Source organism: Buceros rhinoceros, unplaced genomic scaffold (genome assembly GCF_000710305.1).
Source record: "Buceros rhinoceros silvestris isolate BGI_N320 unplaced genomic scaffold, ASM71030v1 scaffold22940, whole genome shotgun sequence".
NCBI lineage: Eukaryota > Metazoa > Chordata > Aves > Bucerotiformes > Bucerotidae > Buceros > Buceros rhinoceros.
This window is the reverse complement of record NW_010390482.1, coordinates 25,967-42,349: the sequence shown is the minus strand read 5'-3', so window position 1 is coordinate 42,349 and position 16,383 is coordinate 25,967. Positions and strand designations below refer to the sequence as shown.

The following is a 16,383-nucleotide window of genomic DNA, read 5'->3' as shown; positions in this document are numbered from 1 at the left end:
CCTGCTTTCCCTATTTGAGAAATTTTTCTGTTGAGGTGTTGCTAAGAGTGGCCTAAAAGCTATCCAAGGGAAGCTTTTTATCAGGATGCCACATTCCTCCTGTCTTGCATAAAGTGCTGATGTTAACTAGCTGAAGGAGATGATTTGAGAGTAAGACAGGTTTGTTGTGAGGTAATCCACAAGAATGCTTGTACGTTGATCCTTGCAAAATATTTGTGAATATACTCGTATTAATATTAAAACATCACATCTACATTTCACCACCACAGTCCTCTACCTGTAAAAAAACAAAACAAAAAAACCCAAAACCCACAACAAACCTGCCTTGATTATCTTGTTGTTAAGCTCGTTTCTTTCTGGTGTTTTAGTTTCTCTTTTTTGTCTCCCATTGATAACTGGGTCTGAAAGTCTGGTTCATTTTGTAGATTGCTGTGGGGAAGAAATGCTTTGTGATCTCTTCCCTGGTTGTAGTGTCAGAAATTATTATATCCATATGTGAAACTGGCTTCTGAATAGATGAGAAACTACCCTCAGTATGAAATTGTTTTTTTCTGGAATCCTGCAGAGGTACCTTTGTGACCTACCACAGGCGCAGCGTGAGTGTTGCAAAGGGACTTTGTCATAGTTACACCACCCCCACCCCCAAAAAAAAGGGTGATGTCCTGTTTGCTAAAATTACAGTGATAATCTCGTAATTCAGATGGTGAGCTTTGTTCATGGTGCTTTAAAGATGCCTGCAATTCCAGCAGGTGATGGATTGGAAGGGCTGCTGGGAAACGTCTTAGCTTCGCAGGCAAGATTATCTCTGAGAATTACTCTGGCTATAGAGTGAGGGGAGACTGGCCAGTCAATAATCACTGGTAGTTATTTGAAAAATAAAAAATGAGAAGCAAAAGGGAAACAGGGAAATAAGTTAAGAACTGCTATGGATTAGTAAAGTACTTTTTATTCTCCTGATCTTCCAGATGTTGCTCTCATATTTACATTAATACTGACCTAATTATTCTAATATAAGGTGCTTGAGGTACCATGTAGAACAACGCCCACTTTTAACAGCAAAGCAGCGTCTTAAAGGTTTTTCTGGTACTGTCATATAAAGCATCAGACTCTGTGAATATAGTTTTTAATCTGAGATTCTGATCAGAAGAAAGTGAGCTTTCCCTCCAATTCCTAAAAATATTTGGGGATCTTTCATGTATGCTTGCTTATCTTTTTTTTAAATAAGCCTACTTCTGTGCCATACCTTTTAATTGTTATCAGTACTATGAGGAAGAATCAGCGGCGTTTGCTTTAAAGCTTGCAAATGCCAGATGGTCTTGGTAACACTCCTAATCTGCGACGTAAGCTCGTATCTTGACACTGCTCATATTGTATCTGCTGTGTCTCACCACCACCTCTTTGGAAGCTGTACTTTTGAATTGTATAATTGTCAATACCTTGCCCTAACATTATAAGAGAACGATGTATTAAATGTTCTATTTTATTTAAATCCTCAGAGTAACTGTGGGGAAAAGATCCGTATTCGTCGTGTGCTGATGAACTCTCCACAGATCATCACCATTGGTTTGGTTTGGGACTCAGACCACTCTGATCTGGCTGAGGATGTGATTCACAGTCTGGGCACTTGCCTTAAACTGGGAGATGTGAGTTTTTTAGTATTTTGATCCTACCTACATACACAGTCTTTCTCATGGTTGTCTTTAGTAGTGGGTTGAGGAAAAATAAAAAGTCACCACCTTTACCTTTTTGGTGTCCATAGAGGAATAGAGGGCAGATCCTTGGATCTGCCCTGTTTCTGAATTCTTCACAAAACCTGTGAAAGTACTAGTGTAATCGCATATTCTTGAATTTCTGAAATGCCTGAAAATTAAAAATTACTCCAGAAAATAAAGCCTTACTGAATAAAAAAATACTTTCAAGTGCAAGGAAATGTTGGATTGGGGTTTGTGCTATTTCTATGAAAATACATATGTACTCTTCGATTTTGAAAAACAGAAGTTTATTTCCGTTTCTTTAGTAGACAAAATGCAGTTTGGGGTTGATGGTTTGGGGTTTTTTTTTAACTTCTTTAAATCCTCTTTTCATTGAAGTGGTCGTAACACTTAGGATTTATTTATAACTGAGCAGCCTCTGAGAGATGGTGGCTGGCACTGTGTGATTGAATGATAGATTAAATTAATATTTAGGATGTTTGTCCCCTAGAGGATTCGCTTATTCTACACTAGCTGATGCTTTAGAGCTGAATTATTGATATGCCAAATTGTAGCTATGTCTTATTGTGGCATCAAGGTATTACATTAAAATAAAGTATATATTTATATATACACATATATTAAAAAGTAAGTGCGCAGTGTACCAAAATCAGTTTGAGCTAGTGGAAATGTGGTCATGAAACAGTGTGGTCCTTGCATAGTAAAGCAGTAATGCACTAAAAAATGAGTCTTGTGCATTTTTAAGTAACACATGGTCAGTTAAATAGTCAAAAGAATTTTTTCAGTATGCTGAATTCTTCTGACCTACTAATGTCTTCCATTCATTTTTTATGTTGTTTTATGTTAATTATTTGTGGACAACAAGTTAACCATGAGCCAGAAATGTGCCCTTGTGGCCAAGAAGGCCAGTAGTTTATTGGGGTGCAGGAAGAAGAGTGTGGCCATCAGGTCAAGGGAGGTTCTACTCCACCTCTGCTGTGCCCCAGTGAGGCCACATCTGGAGTACAGTGTCCACTTCTGGGCTCCCCAGTTCAAGTGAGACAAGGAACTACTGGAGTCCAGTGGAGGGCTACAAAGATGATGAGGGGACTGAAACATCTCTTGTACGAGGAAAGGCTGAGAGACCTGGTTCTGTTTAGCCTAGAGAAGACTGAGAGGGGGATCTTATCAATGCTTATGAATATCTAAAGGGTGGGTGTCAAGAGGGTGGAACCAGACTCTCTTCAGTGGTGCCCAACAACAGGACAAGGGCCAACGGACACCAACTGGAACACAGGAAGCTTCATCTGAATATGAGGAAAAACTTCTTTACTTTGAGGGTGGCGGAGCACTGGAACAGGCTGCACAGAGGGGTCATGGAGTCTCCTTCTCTGGAGATACTCAAAATCTGCCTGGACACAATGCTGTGCAGCGTGCTCTGGTGAGCCTGCTCTGTTAGTGAGATTGGACTGGATGATCTGCAGAGGTCCCTTCTAACCCCTACCATTCTGTGATTTATGTGGGGTTGTCATAAATTTGTCTTGGCTTAAGTCAGAAAAAATGCCAGCTGTTCGCTGCCAGAACTGCTTTGTTTTCTACAAAGCAAAGAGGAATTAATGTTTTAAACATAATTTGATATAACCAGCAAGCATGACACAGAGAATACATGTTTTCAGAACAGAACCATGCTTCAAATTCTGAAAAGGCATTATGTCATTGTTTTAAATGTCTTCCTTAAAGTACAGCCACAGACTCCCAACACTGACTTGATTCTTGAGCATCTGGTGATTTGGTAGTAGTCTGTTCCTTGTTTATGTCACTGGGTTTGCTTAAACATTGCTTAATTATGTATTTATTGCCTTGTTTTCTCCGTCTTTTGAAGTAAAAACCTGACACCTCTACAGAATTTTAAGGTCTTCAAACATAAAGCAGTATGTAAAATTATGGGCATTTTATTTATTTCTCCTTTCATTTTTCTTACTTGAAGCTCTTCTTCAGAGTAACTGATGACAGAGCAAAACACTCAGAGCTGTATTTGGTGGGAATGATCTGTTACTATGGAAAACACTATTCTACCTTCTTCTTCCAAACTAAAATCCGCAAGTGGATGTACTTTGATGATGCTCATGTCAAAGAGGTGAGAAAATAATGTGTAGAAAAATAATGTGTTAGAAGTTTGTTAGCTGCTTACATAAGTAGATCTACCCGGTAGATCCATAATGTTTTGTACAGATTTCAATAAATTTTTTCACTCAAGATCTACAACTCTGCTCCTTTTTCTGAGCAAAGTGTTCTCAAAAAAGCATACCAGAAGTCTCCAAAGCCCTCTTCTTTGTCCTGTTCTGTTGGCTGCTAGTGTTGCTTTTATGCTGCTGTTTGAAAACCTACAGTTTGCTTGTGCACAAAGCCAACATACATCTCTTTCCTTTGCTGACATGTGGTATAGCTATTCAGTGCCTGCTTTTTAGGTTCTTTGTTGAAGTATCTAGATGCCAGTCTTCCCTAGTGGTTGCTGCCAACAACAAATTTTCCTCTTCTGTTAGAGCTTCCCCCCTGCTTTTCACCAAGCATGAGGTCCTTGACATTTAAGATACCAGTGCTGGGATCTTGGCACACCATTATTACATTCCATTAGTTTGTTTGGCATTACTTCACACCACTCTCCTTTTATTCCTTTTACTCGTGGAAGCACGAAGATGAGAGAGGAAAATTTTCTCCTGTGGTCATGCCAAGCAGAGTCTCAAAGGGAAAACTCTAATCCTTGCATTTGTTCACAGTCGCATTTCTCTGCAGCAAAACTTTGCCAAGGATAGGTACTGTAGTGCCATACTCGTATATGGATTGAATTTGTTGGAATAGATGTTCATTGTATCAGGAGAAACCTGTATTAGTATATGGAGAAGGTTTTTGAGATTAATATAACTGTGAATTACTGCCTGTCCTATCAAAATACTTGCAGGGTTTGTGTAACAGCAGAAATACTCACGCACCAAAGTGGTTACCTTTGACTTGAATTTGCTGTCATGCTGTTGTTGTCATCTACTGTTCACTTTGTTTATGCTGATTGATGGATTAAAACATTTTGTTAACAAGTTTTGGGGTTTTTTTGAACGATGCAAAGTTAGAACGTTTCAAAGGTTGCAAAGCTTTTTATGGGAAAAAAAGTCTGAAAGGGGAAGGATTATTTTTGTAGTTGTATTTTTAGGAGGAATTGTAATTTGTTTAGCCTTGAGATGGTGAATATCTTAATTTTAATTGGATTGGTTCCAGACCTTCCTTGTTAAGTCCACTTCAGTGCTGGATATAGGAAGTATTAAAGAGAGTCAGTGGAAAATCAAACTCTGAAAGACATATGAGAGGAATGAAGAGAGCTTATTCTAGAAAATGATGACAGAAAACCTTTCTTGTGCATTTTTTAAATGGTTGTTTATTTAGATTGGTCCAAAATGGAAAGATGTGGTGACAAAGTGCATTAAGGGCCACTATCAGCCTTTGCTGCTGCTGTATGCAGATCCAAGAGGAACTCCAGTGTCGACGCAAGACTTGCCCCCTCAAGTGGATTTACAACAATATAGCAGGACTTGCTATGATAGTGAAGACTCTGGTAAGCAGTCTGGACTATTATGACTTAACGTTTATGCTGTAATGTTTCGTGTAATTTTTTTTTTTGGGTGTGTTTTTGTTAGCAGGGGTCCTTGTTGCTTATCAAAGGTGATACAGAATTCTGAAGAGGGCTTTCAGTGTTTCACCTTTGAACCTCTCTCTCAGCCCCAGACTGTCAATTGTTTGGATAGCAATCTTTTCCAAACAGGTTTGGAGGAAGAAACTGGAGGGAAAAGAAAACCTGAAGCACCTGTTGTGGCATGGACATAGAGAGGAACAATACCTTATGACTTTAGTGACAGAGTTCATAAACCTGTCAGCAGTTTTGACAGAAAGGGAATGAGATCAGAGATGCACAAACACATAAAAATTTTAAAAAAGCTGCAGAATAACTTCTCAGGAGAGAAGTTAGGGAAAATAAATATTAAGGAAACATCATAAATGTGTCCATTACTAGAGTGGTGAAGGGATGTGGGGGGAAGGGAAAGAAATACTCTTCTATTAAAAAATAAAAAAAGAGACAGAATCACTGCAGCATATCTTCAGCGTTTGGCTTGTCTTCAGATAAAGCAGTGCAAGATATATGAACTGATTTGTGGGAGACTGAAGTGGGGGAAGGAATTGGCAAAGGGATATGCTCATAGATCCTGTTTATTAATTCATTTTTCATAGTCTGTTTTGCATTAAAAAAGATGTACAGCTATAGATATGTAGCACTTAACATCTCAGAGGCTTTCAACACAAGCTACTTCCTGAATTCTTTGTATTAATGGTAGTCAGTTGAATTAGGTATGTCCAAGTTAGGTGCTTCAGAGGTTAGAACTTGCACTGCTACTACAAGATATCAGTAGTGGTCTGAACAGGCTGTTAATTTACTGAAATTCTGGGTAATATTGGACATTTAGTCACACCCTTGGGGTTTGAGGTTTCATTTAAAGAGGAATAGGTAAATTTTGAGAAAGGTATGCAATTGCAATCCAAATAGAGTGAAAATAAAACCAGTGGCTAAGTTTATATTGTAATGGCTTTGCAAAAGAAGATTGTTTCTATTTTTGGATGTTTGCAGAGAATATCCTGAATTAGAGAAGGATTTATAAGTTGCCAAGAACAACAAGGCAAGACTAAGACCAGAAATACAAACTTTCTTGTAGTATTGTAGCCTATTTATACAACTGTGATTCCAAGAATACTTCATGGTTTTCCTGGCCAATAGCTAACTTTATGCTTCCTGTTCAATGAAACTGTAGAGAACATCTGCTGTCTCCTTATTTATGTGTTGATGATTTACCAGTAAGGAAATAGATCTCAAACTCCTCTTAAAAATAAATACAAATAAAAACATTGGTAAGATAACCTTCACTTCTTGCTTAACAGGGTACCTTGCAATTTATAAACCTATCTTCCTGTTGCCAGAAAAACGGGAAGTCTGGTGGAGGGAGAGGAGGGCATTCAGGGCTATGTATCAATTGTGAGCACTTCTACAAGCCCTTCTCAGGTCAATATACACTGTAAATTTGTCTTGCTGTTCTGCAGGAAATGCACAGATAACCCTTCTACTCATTGCCTTTGCAGTATCTAATATTGTTGTATTCTAAAGCCATTTCAGGAAGATGAATACCAAATATATATATAAAAAAGGTGTTTCCTTTCAGATAAAATTCAGAAGGGTATAGTGAGTAACCCATTCTTTCATTTCAAAAACATTTGGTGAGTCCTCAAGGTTTATTCCTGTAGTCTACCGTGTTTAACATTAATACGAAGCTCTTGAGAGAATTTGTGAGATACTGTGGCTTGAAGTTCCAGGGGAAATTGTACCCTACACATTTTCCTGTCAAATAGAGGTGAATTATTTTCTCGCCTTGTTGATATCCAGAGTTTTCTACCTTAATACCCGTTTTTCAGAATGGCCTTTTTGTGTCTCACTAAGTGTAACTGCAACATCTTCTGGGTTCCTTAGTATTACCAGATAACCACAGCCCATAACTCAGAAATGAACAGAGATTGCTTATTCTTAAGTTATTAATCACAGTAGTGCACCTGAACTTCTATCAGGGGAATCTGATAAATGCATCCAATCTCATCAAGATCTGATACTACGGGTTATTGAGGAAAGATTGTCAAGGATGCTGGCACGAAATGTTGTGAAGCTACGTGCAAAGTCCTCTTCTTACTATTTTTTATTTTCTGTTGAATAAAGACTTCAGTTTACAAATGGTTTTCTAGTACCCAGTTCCACAGCTCTGATTCCTGTTGCCTACATTCACCTTTCTTCCTGTGACTGTCATCTCTGTTAACAGTTCTATTCTGTGTTTCTTCAGACCAATAAGATTTTTAACAAATAAGGAGGTGGGGTGAAGTTTCTGACTTCAAAAGTCTTTTGGCATCCTTGAAAAGGACATCAACTACAGGACTTACTATCACCGAAAATGTGAAGTGCCCTCAGGCTGAGTGTTTGCGATTAAACATGGGAATGACTGAGAATATATTTTTATGTATTCTCCACTGAGAAATGAGTACGAAATGAATAACCTGTATATCCAGGAGTGTATACTTATATAAAATGGCCAACAGTCTTCGAACTGTTCAGATTTTTACTTTTATGTACTGAAAGTGGTAGGAGGAGGTTGTTGTCTTCTCTTTTAATGAGTTTAGGAATTACCATACTGAAGTTGAATCACGATGCTTCATCGTTTTCAGTATCCCACTTGTTCAGGGGAATCAATGCTAGCTTCTTGAGAAGGAGCAGGTTACTTTGCTTTAGGTAATACAATTTCAGTAAAAGTTTTACTAAGCAAGCTTTTGATTCATAACAGAATAAATGTGTTAATTATAACTTACTATGTTCTTATTACCCTTAATATTTTGTACATCACTAATTTTTAACTTTGACTTCCCCTGAAGCAGTCTATTTCATATTTTAATTACACTTGACAGCATCAAAAATAAATGAAAAATAATTTCAGTGTGGTACTAATGTGTACTTTCAGTTCAGTGGACATAGTTCAATTTTGCATAATAGAAGGATTTGATAAATTTTGAGCTATCAAAGAGAAAGAAATAAAGGTTTGCAGAAAGAATGACACTTTCTCCCCTCATCCAAAGGAGAGGACCTGTCCATAAGCTCTAGCATTCTTGAAATCTTAGTTTGTATGTTTGGTACTCTGGTTTTCTATCAACTTCTGCGCCTGTTTTCTTTCTTCAACCTCTCCTGACTTTCATAATAGCCCCAAAAGGCCGACATTTGACATTGCTTCCTTCCCTAGGGAGAGAACCTTCCATCTCGAGCGATACCAGGACAGATTCCTCTACAGACAGCTATCCTTACAAACAGGCACACCATGAGTCTGTGGTCAGTCACTTCTCCTCTGACTCGCAGGGGACGGTCATCTACAATGTGGAGAATGATGCAGCTTCGCAAAGCAGCAGGGACACAGGTATGGATGCCATTATATCTGTGTGATCATTGTCATTAAATATGATGACTGCAGTGGATTATAGTGGAAAATCTCTCTATATACAACCTATAATAGAGTAGTGAACAGTGATTAGCGTCCTAAATGGTTTTGGTTTATAATGAACCATTGGCATTCACAAAATGGCACCATTGGCATTCACAAAAATTAAGCATAATTTTAAATGTCTTGTTGGCTTTTGTAGACTTGTATCTAGCAGGACAAACATTTACAGACATGTTTTCTGTTATCCACAATCCTATCTGCTGTCTTTGTTATTTAATTCTGTAAGTTGGAGCCTGTACATTGCTGCTGTGCAGTTTGGTAAGTGTTGTGTGTGCTACTTACTCATCTACGGGTAGTTACTTCATTTTGGGAGTTGCAGCTATTTGGGAAAGGCATTTTCATCACCAGCATCTCTCATACTTGGGCATTAAGGACTTTCTACGTAAGTGGATGTTGGTAGTATTTACTGTACCAGGGAGGAGCATAAGTTGGTTTCCTGCCTATGCCATGGAAGCAGTTAAGTGAGAATCCGCAATGAGAAGACAGTCTGTATGTATCTTCCTTAGGGAAGCTGAACAGTCTGCCTGGACAGTTTTCAGTTGAAAAGAGATTAGCTGGAAGTCTGAAGGCTTAGATCTCCTCTATTATTCATGCCCAGTGACCCTAGTTTCTGGATACACTAACTTCTAACTGCTAACATCGCTTCTGGAAAACTCGTGCATGGGTTAAGGTCAGACTTCCTGAGCATTAGAAATATGATCTGAGTCTGTCTGAAAAGTTATTTTATTATGCCTTAAATAGGCTTTCTGGTAAGAGTTGAATTAGCGACTGTTTGTTGCACCAAAATATCAACAGCTATCATACCACCTTGTCCTTTTAGTTGCAAAATAGTTGTGCTCTTGTATTGCGACAATATGTGCATATTTGGTTCATTTGAAAGAGTCTGCGGTACAAATATTTTTCAGATCAAAATTTTGAAAAAATGTTTCAAGTTGATTTTTTTTTTTTTAGTACTTGTTAGTTCTTCATCAGAGGTCCAAGTAACTGTAATACGTGGTTTTAGATAGCTGAACAACACTTTTAATGTTTTAGCAAATACCTCACATGTAGGTTCCACTCAGAGTCTTAGGCAGAGTGTAAGAAAGAAGGTAAAGTTGGAGCAGAATTTGAGTGATGAGTAAACAAAATTTATGTCAATCTTCAGAGAACAAAGACGACAAAATTGAAAATGCTAGTGAAATATTGTTTTTATGGTGTTCAAAAGTGGCACAGAGTTTACTGGATTAGGTTCCTCCCTGCAAAATTTACCTTGCAGAAGTCAGGAGAAAAGAGAGGATGGGGGATGGTTGCAAACATGTAAGCATGAAGTTCAGCATGTAACCTTTTGTTCTGTTGTTTTTGGTGACTTTGTCCTTTTCTTTTTGTTTCTTCTCCTACTGATTCTATCCTATGTTATTCCCTTCAGCTTAGCCCGTCTCTCCGCCTAAATTCAGTTGTCCTTATCTTCCCTAACTCAGCCTTAGCTATAATCAGCCTGTCCCCTTAGTTAGCCACCTGTCTGGGCATTTCACCTTTTTTATACCAACCCAAAACCTTTCCAAAAATGTCAGTCTGCCGACTTGTACAACTGCTCAATCATCAAATGCTGATCCGTGGGGCTATAAAGAAGCCATCCACATTGACCTGTCAACTGAATCGTTCTGGGCAAGAGCAGAATTCTTCATTTAGTGGCCATTTATCCACTACTCCAGCCCAGAAAATTATGGACCCTATCCCACATCGTCCTCTGGGGAAAGACCACCATTGGGTCATATGACCACAGGCACCTGGGTACTTCAGAATGGGGGCAGAAGAGTGGCTGCATAAGCCCTCTCTTGTTCCTGCCAACCTGTGCTGCTGAGAAAAATGTGCGTATTCTGGCTGCCTTATTTGTGCAACATAGATTTCAGTGGGAGGGTATAGTGGGCATTCTGTCTTAACCTGTTTGATGACGTTCTCTTCTCTAACGTATTCTTAGACGTGCACGCAACTCCTACAAAACCAAAATTTTCCTTTGAATATTGCTGCTGATAAAGCCAGCTCACCTCTGGAGAATGAGTTAAGTGATAAATTCAGCAAGGGACATGTTTTAAGCATATGATTGGGCACTCAGACAGAAATCCTGGCTTGTTATTTTAGTGAATTAAAAAAAAGATGTAAACTGTTAGCTAATATTCTTGGGATTGTAATTCCTGTTTTCATGCATTATGCTTGATTCAGTCTTTGTTCCAGAGGGTCCAAGTAAAGACAATAAAGCCTATATCCCGCAAACTTCTGGTTCTTGGCATCTCCTCCATGACTATTAAATGTGCAGCAACAATAGGATGAAACTTGCAATTTATGAAAGGAGGAGAAAATATTCATGCAAAGCTAGCAGCCTTCATAATACAAGGCTAAGGTGGGCTCTATTTAGTCTATGCAGACCGTAACCTAGCTCCAGTAGCACTAAATATCTTTAAATAGTTTCTGTTACAGTACTCAAAGGATGCTAACCAAGCACACTCTATGAGGTTGAAAGACCTTTGCTGGGTGGGGGGAGAATGTTTAAGTGGAGAAGTTGTACACTCCTTAGTGAAACATAAGCCTCTTCTAGCTTGAGGCGAACCACTACAAGGTATAAAATAATACTGTTCTTTTGGTCCCTGAAAGATGTGTGACAGTCCATGCTGTGAAGGAAATAAAAGAATTCTCAAAGCACTGACTTATGCTCGGTCACCTAAATGCACATCTTCTGTCTTCACTGCAACATTTCTCTTTTACTTCCTTAATTTATTTTCTTTTATATAATCTGCTTATTTCAGAAGAGTTTGCCTACAAAATCACTCTCCACATAGCAAATGAATAGAAATGTGAGTCTTGCGTAGCTTGCTTTTTGTTGTTTGGATTTCTTTGCACTCATTTATTGTAGTATCTTTGTAGCAATTGTAGTTGAAGTGAATTATTTTTTCAACTGTCAAAGGTACAATTTTTTTTGTAAAATCTGCTTTAAATGTTGATTTTTATGTGAATTCCTAGAGAGGGGGAAGGGTCAGAAGAGCCAGCTATACAGTCTGGGTGCTGCTAATCCACTATTGTGTAGTAGGGATTTTCCTTTCCTGTCATCCTGTGGAAGTTGAAAAATTTGGTGATTTTTAAAGGCTAGAGAAAAGTCTTTGTAGCTTATTCATAAATTCCCTTCTTATCCTGCATCTCTGCTTGGGACTACTCACGTGAGTAAAGCCATGTGTGTGTTTGTGCTTGCAGGTTTAGGACCGTGAATGTGTGAGAATCATAAAACTAAGAAAAGGCAATGCAGAAAACTAGTGATGTCAGATACTTTCACAATGGGCAATAAATTGCGTGCAAGAGAAAATATTAACAATCAGACTCGTAAGCAGTAGTAAGGGAATATTGTTGTACATCAGCTGATCCGTGTTGAAGGTTTGTGTGTATGCTCTTAGCTTGTGGCAGTTGTGAATTAGCTGGCTTATTCCATGAGAGCCAACTGAGTCTTCCTCACTGTAGACTAAGCTAACTCAGATTGCTTAGTATTTGCTACAGGAGAAGAGAGTGCAGTGCAGCTGATGACATGCAGTGATTTCTTATTACATGGTAACTCGTTCATGTGTTTTATGTTTTCATTCAACGGAGTAATGTCAAGCAAGCTGTGCTCAGGAGTTCCATGTTCATGGCCATTAAAACTGAGAAATTATTTGGAGAGCAAGAAAGTGGTGTCCTTAGCATATTAGAAGACAAGGCAGAGTCAACTTTTTCTTCTCCCTGTGGACGAGCTCTCATTATCCAGAAACCTTGGAGGAGCTGTATTGCTCTTTTATGACCTTAAAAACAGAACACTCTCCCCAGAACAAAACCAAAAAATTCGGATACAAAAACTTACCCAAACCTGCCTGTTAGCATTGGAGTATCTGCAGGTCCTAAAGAGGAGCTGCTCCTCCTAGCACACAGAACACTCAGTCCGAAGGCTCTTGTCATCTCTGTGTTCTTCTGTCCTTCCAGGGCACCTGACGGACAGTGAGTGCAATCAGAGGCATGTTTCCAAAAAGAGCTCACTGGCAGACCGCAAGAGGAGTTCTAGCCGCTCTCGGCGAAAAGGAGATGAGGCTCAGTCATCAGGATACCATAGTGAAGGCAAGAGATGTTACTTCATTTCAAATATCAATATCTCTTTTTTTGTGTTTTTAAGATGCTCAATGTGTACATGTATTTCCCTGCTTGTTTCTTACATCTTTGTATTTTGTCTTGCCTTGTTTTGTGGGGGGTTTTTTGTTTGTTTGTTTGGAGGGTTTTTGTTGTGGGATTTTATTGTTTTGTTAGGTTTTCTTCTTTTTTTTACTTTTCAAAGTCTGCAGGAAGACGCTGCAAGTGGGGTTGCTAGTTTAATCTGAAGTTGTTGTTTTGGCTTTTGCTGTCTCTGGAAACTGCAGGAGAAACCTTGAAGGAGAAACAAGCCCCCAGAACTGCCCCCAAACCATCCAGCAGCACCAGCAGGCTGAGGGAATTTAAAGAGACAGTGAGCAATATGATCCACAGCAGACCACAGCAAATTTCTCAAACCATCCAGAATTCCCCTCGTGGAGGGAGTAGTGTGGCTCAGGCAGAAACACGACCCTCAAAAAGCCTGTCTGCACACTGTCGAGACTGGGAAGTGGAGAGTACTAGCAGTGAGTCTAAATCCAGTTCATCTAGCAGGTACCGGCCAACCTGGAGACCTAAAAGAGAGTCTCTAAATATAGACAGCATCTTCAGTAAAGACAAGAGGAAACATTGTGGCTACACTCAACTTAGCCCCTTCTCGGAAGAAGCAGGTAAGAGTTTGAGAAGAAATATTTCTTTCAGAGCATGTGGAATTTATAATACTCCACTATCCAGTTTAGTTGAAGTCAAGTAGGAAAGTGAAAATTTGAACGTGGCATTTATGTCAGTGGTTAGTTGTGTCCTTGAAGGCTAATTTCTGTGTGGGTATTCATGTTGCATATATGATTTTTCTGTTTGTTTCCGCGTACTCCATTTCACATGTAAGGAAATAGTAAGGGAAGCATTACCACCTGCACTGCTTAAATGGACACAGGGCTAGACTGCTCATTATCTGAAAATTCATTCCTTGGAATGGCCTGTTGTATTGGTCTGGTTTTTTTATCTGGCTAATGATGGTATTTTTACATGATGGCTCGGACTATGGTGCAGCTAGTACCTTGTGTATCAGTGCTGAGTTCTTATTGTGAGGATAAGAGTGTGGCAGCCAGTGATGGTTTATCTGGGACCATTTTACACCATAGCAGCTGTGCAACCTGTACCTAGAGACTTTGTCCTCAGTTTTGCTGTTTTTGAAGGTAATAAAATCAGTTATGAAATAACTTGGGCTACCTTTTGTTGCTCCTGCCCCAGCCCCCACTTCCCTTTCTCAGTCTGCGAATGAAGGTAACAGTCATTTTGCTCCCTATCAAGAGGAGGGTGCTCCTGAAACTGTAAGTGGCGTGGAGAACAGGTGTTACTGGTTCCCAGTTTTTATGTTATGCCACAGGAGCTGCTGTGCTTCCATCTCAGAGTGCTTGAAGAACGGTGTGCTGATGAGAAGGAAGAGGCTTGTGTGACTGGCAGTAGAGTTGTTATTAGTGAGGATGCTGTTGCAGAAATCTGGGAGCCTGGGGAGAGGGAGGGGCAGATGATACTGGCTAGAAGGAGCTAGAGAATTAAAAGAATTAGGAAGCATAAAGAAATATGTATAGGGAATGTCAAAGGGGAAGAGAACATAGCTCCAGGGAGTGAAAAGAGGGGGAGCAAACAAGAGGCAAGTGGGAAGACACAGTGAAATCAGTGAGAGGAAGAATTATAAAAAGAAGTAGTTTTCCTGTCCTCTGTGAACTAGTGTTGTATAAGCCTCATCAAATTGTAAATGGTAGAGTCTATGACAGAGTACAATAACAAATATGAACTGGAAGTACAGTTGGGTATACTGCAAAATAATCTTGTACAAGTACAGATTGCTACGGGGAGGAAAAGATTTTCTTTACAAACTTGGTTGTTACCAGGAGAAGAATATGGTAAATTATACTCAAGGGGAGAGATTAAAAAATAAATTTGTTGAATAGATTATTGCTTAGTATTACTAAGAATGCTGTAAAAGTATTGGTTTTTCTGCTTAACATTGCTAGTTTTACCTAAATTAAAGGCACCACTTTTCATTTAAGCATTGTTGAGAAGCTGATGTATATGTAGATGATTTGCTGGTATTGGAGCTCAGATCTTCTACCAAGCTCTATTCTCTTGTCTTGACAGGTAAAGACTTTATTGAGAGTGAGGTGAAAGAACACACTGTTCAAGAAACAAGATCGAGCCAGTCAAATGTCAAATACAAGCGTGGTGTGCTAGGTCGGGGCACCCAGCAGCATATGGTGGATCAACATCCTCATCTAATACAGAGGATGGAGTCTGGCTATGAAAGCAGTGAACGCAACAGCAACAGCCCCGTTAGTCTGGATATGCCCTTGTCTGAAAGCTCAAGCACCCAGAGGTAGATTTCAACAATCTTCATTTTTGGAGAGATTGAAGTCTTTTGATATCTTTTTTGTAGTTAGATGATGGGGTACAGGTTTATTGGGACAGGGGAAAAGTAAAAGGGAAATAGGAATCTTGAGTGAGTTTGATTCCTTTTCTTGTCAGTATATTGATAGCTTACTGCTAGTGAGAAGGAAAAGAAATGAGGCTCAGCTGAATGAGAAATGTTGACTAAAATCATGCATTTGAAATAGCTGTACCTGTAGTCTGTGATTTAAAAACTTAACTAAAATATCAAACTTCATGACTGTCCTTTGAAACGCTCGTAGACCTTTTTGTTTCTCTTAAACCATTGCTTGATAGAAGCCTTGCACAAAAGAAGAATCAATAGTCTTGTATAGAAATCTGTGGCATTTTCAGTTTGAGAGGTTCACTGAAGTCTTGCAAGACACTTGCAATATTTATATGCAAAAATAAATAGGCAGCACAATGTGTTTCTCTCCTTGGCTTAGGAAGCTTCAGGCAATTGCAAACTGAGACTGCTTATGGCCAGAATAGTAGATTTTTCAGCTGTAAGAACCTTTTGAGAACAGCTATCAGACCATGGGTTTAATACGCATTGCATACTCTTATGGGGGACAATAGAATTATTGGCCCTCTCCCCCTTGTTAACTTTCTCTGTTTCTCCCAACATTTTCTTATGGTGGACTTTTTTATTAATGAAATTAAAATGCAAATAAATATTTATGTGATAGAAAAAATATTTTTTTTTGAGAAAATCAGTAGAAGAGTAAACTATAATTACTCTTTTCTTGGAGGGACATTCATATGAAGAGAGCAGGTGGATTGGTTCCTGCCTGGCGTAACATCCCAAAGTCTCACAGTAGCAGCATCTTGGAAGTGGAGTCTACATCATCAGTTGGGAGTTGGGCAAACAGCTCCCACACCATTGGAAATGGTAAGATACATTTCTGCGGTAGCAGTGGTTTTGCAAGGTAAATTGTATTGGAGTTGTTCTTTGCTTTCTGAATGTTTATCTTTGCAGTGAAATTAAAAGGAAAGGGAAAAGAAACATTCAGGAGCGTAACACAGATTTA

General features: G+C 39.0%; 1 protein-coding gene across 1 annotated transcript in view; it reads left to right on the top strand.

Moving 5' to 3' along the window:
* USP54 (ubiquitin specific peptidase 54) overlaps positions 1 to 16,383 on the top strand; it is a 36,200-nt gene that overhangs the window by 4,174 nt on the left and 15,643 nt on the right. Inside the window, exons 3-10 of the mRNA XM_010138061.1 lie at positions 1,497 to 1,643; positions 3,679 to 3,828; positions 5,127 to 5,295; positions 8,558 to 8,728; positions 12,788 to 12,919; positions 13,216 to 13,596; positions 15,068 to 15,302; positions 16,105 to 16,244. Of these exons, the coding sequence (XP_010136363.1) occupies positions 1,497 to 1,643; positions 3,679 to 3,828; positions 5,127 to 5,295; positions 8,558 to 8,728; positions 12,788 to 12,919; positions 13,216 to 13,596; positions 15,068 to 15,302; positions 16,105 to 16,244 (1,525 nt within the window). The remainder of the gene's footprint in view (positions 1 to 1,496; positions 1,644 to 3,678; positions 3,829 to 5,126; positions 5,296 to 8,557; positions 8,729 to 12,787; positions 12,920 to 13,215; positions 13,597 to 15,067; positions 15,303 to 16,104; positions 16,245 to 16,383) is intronic.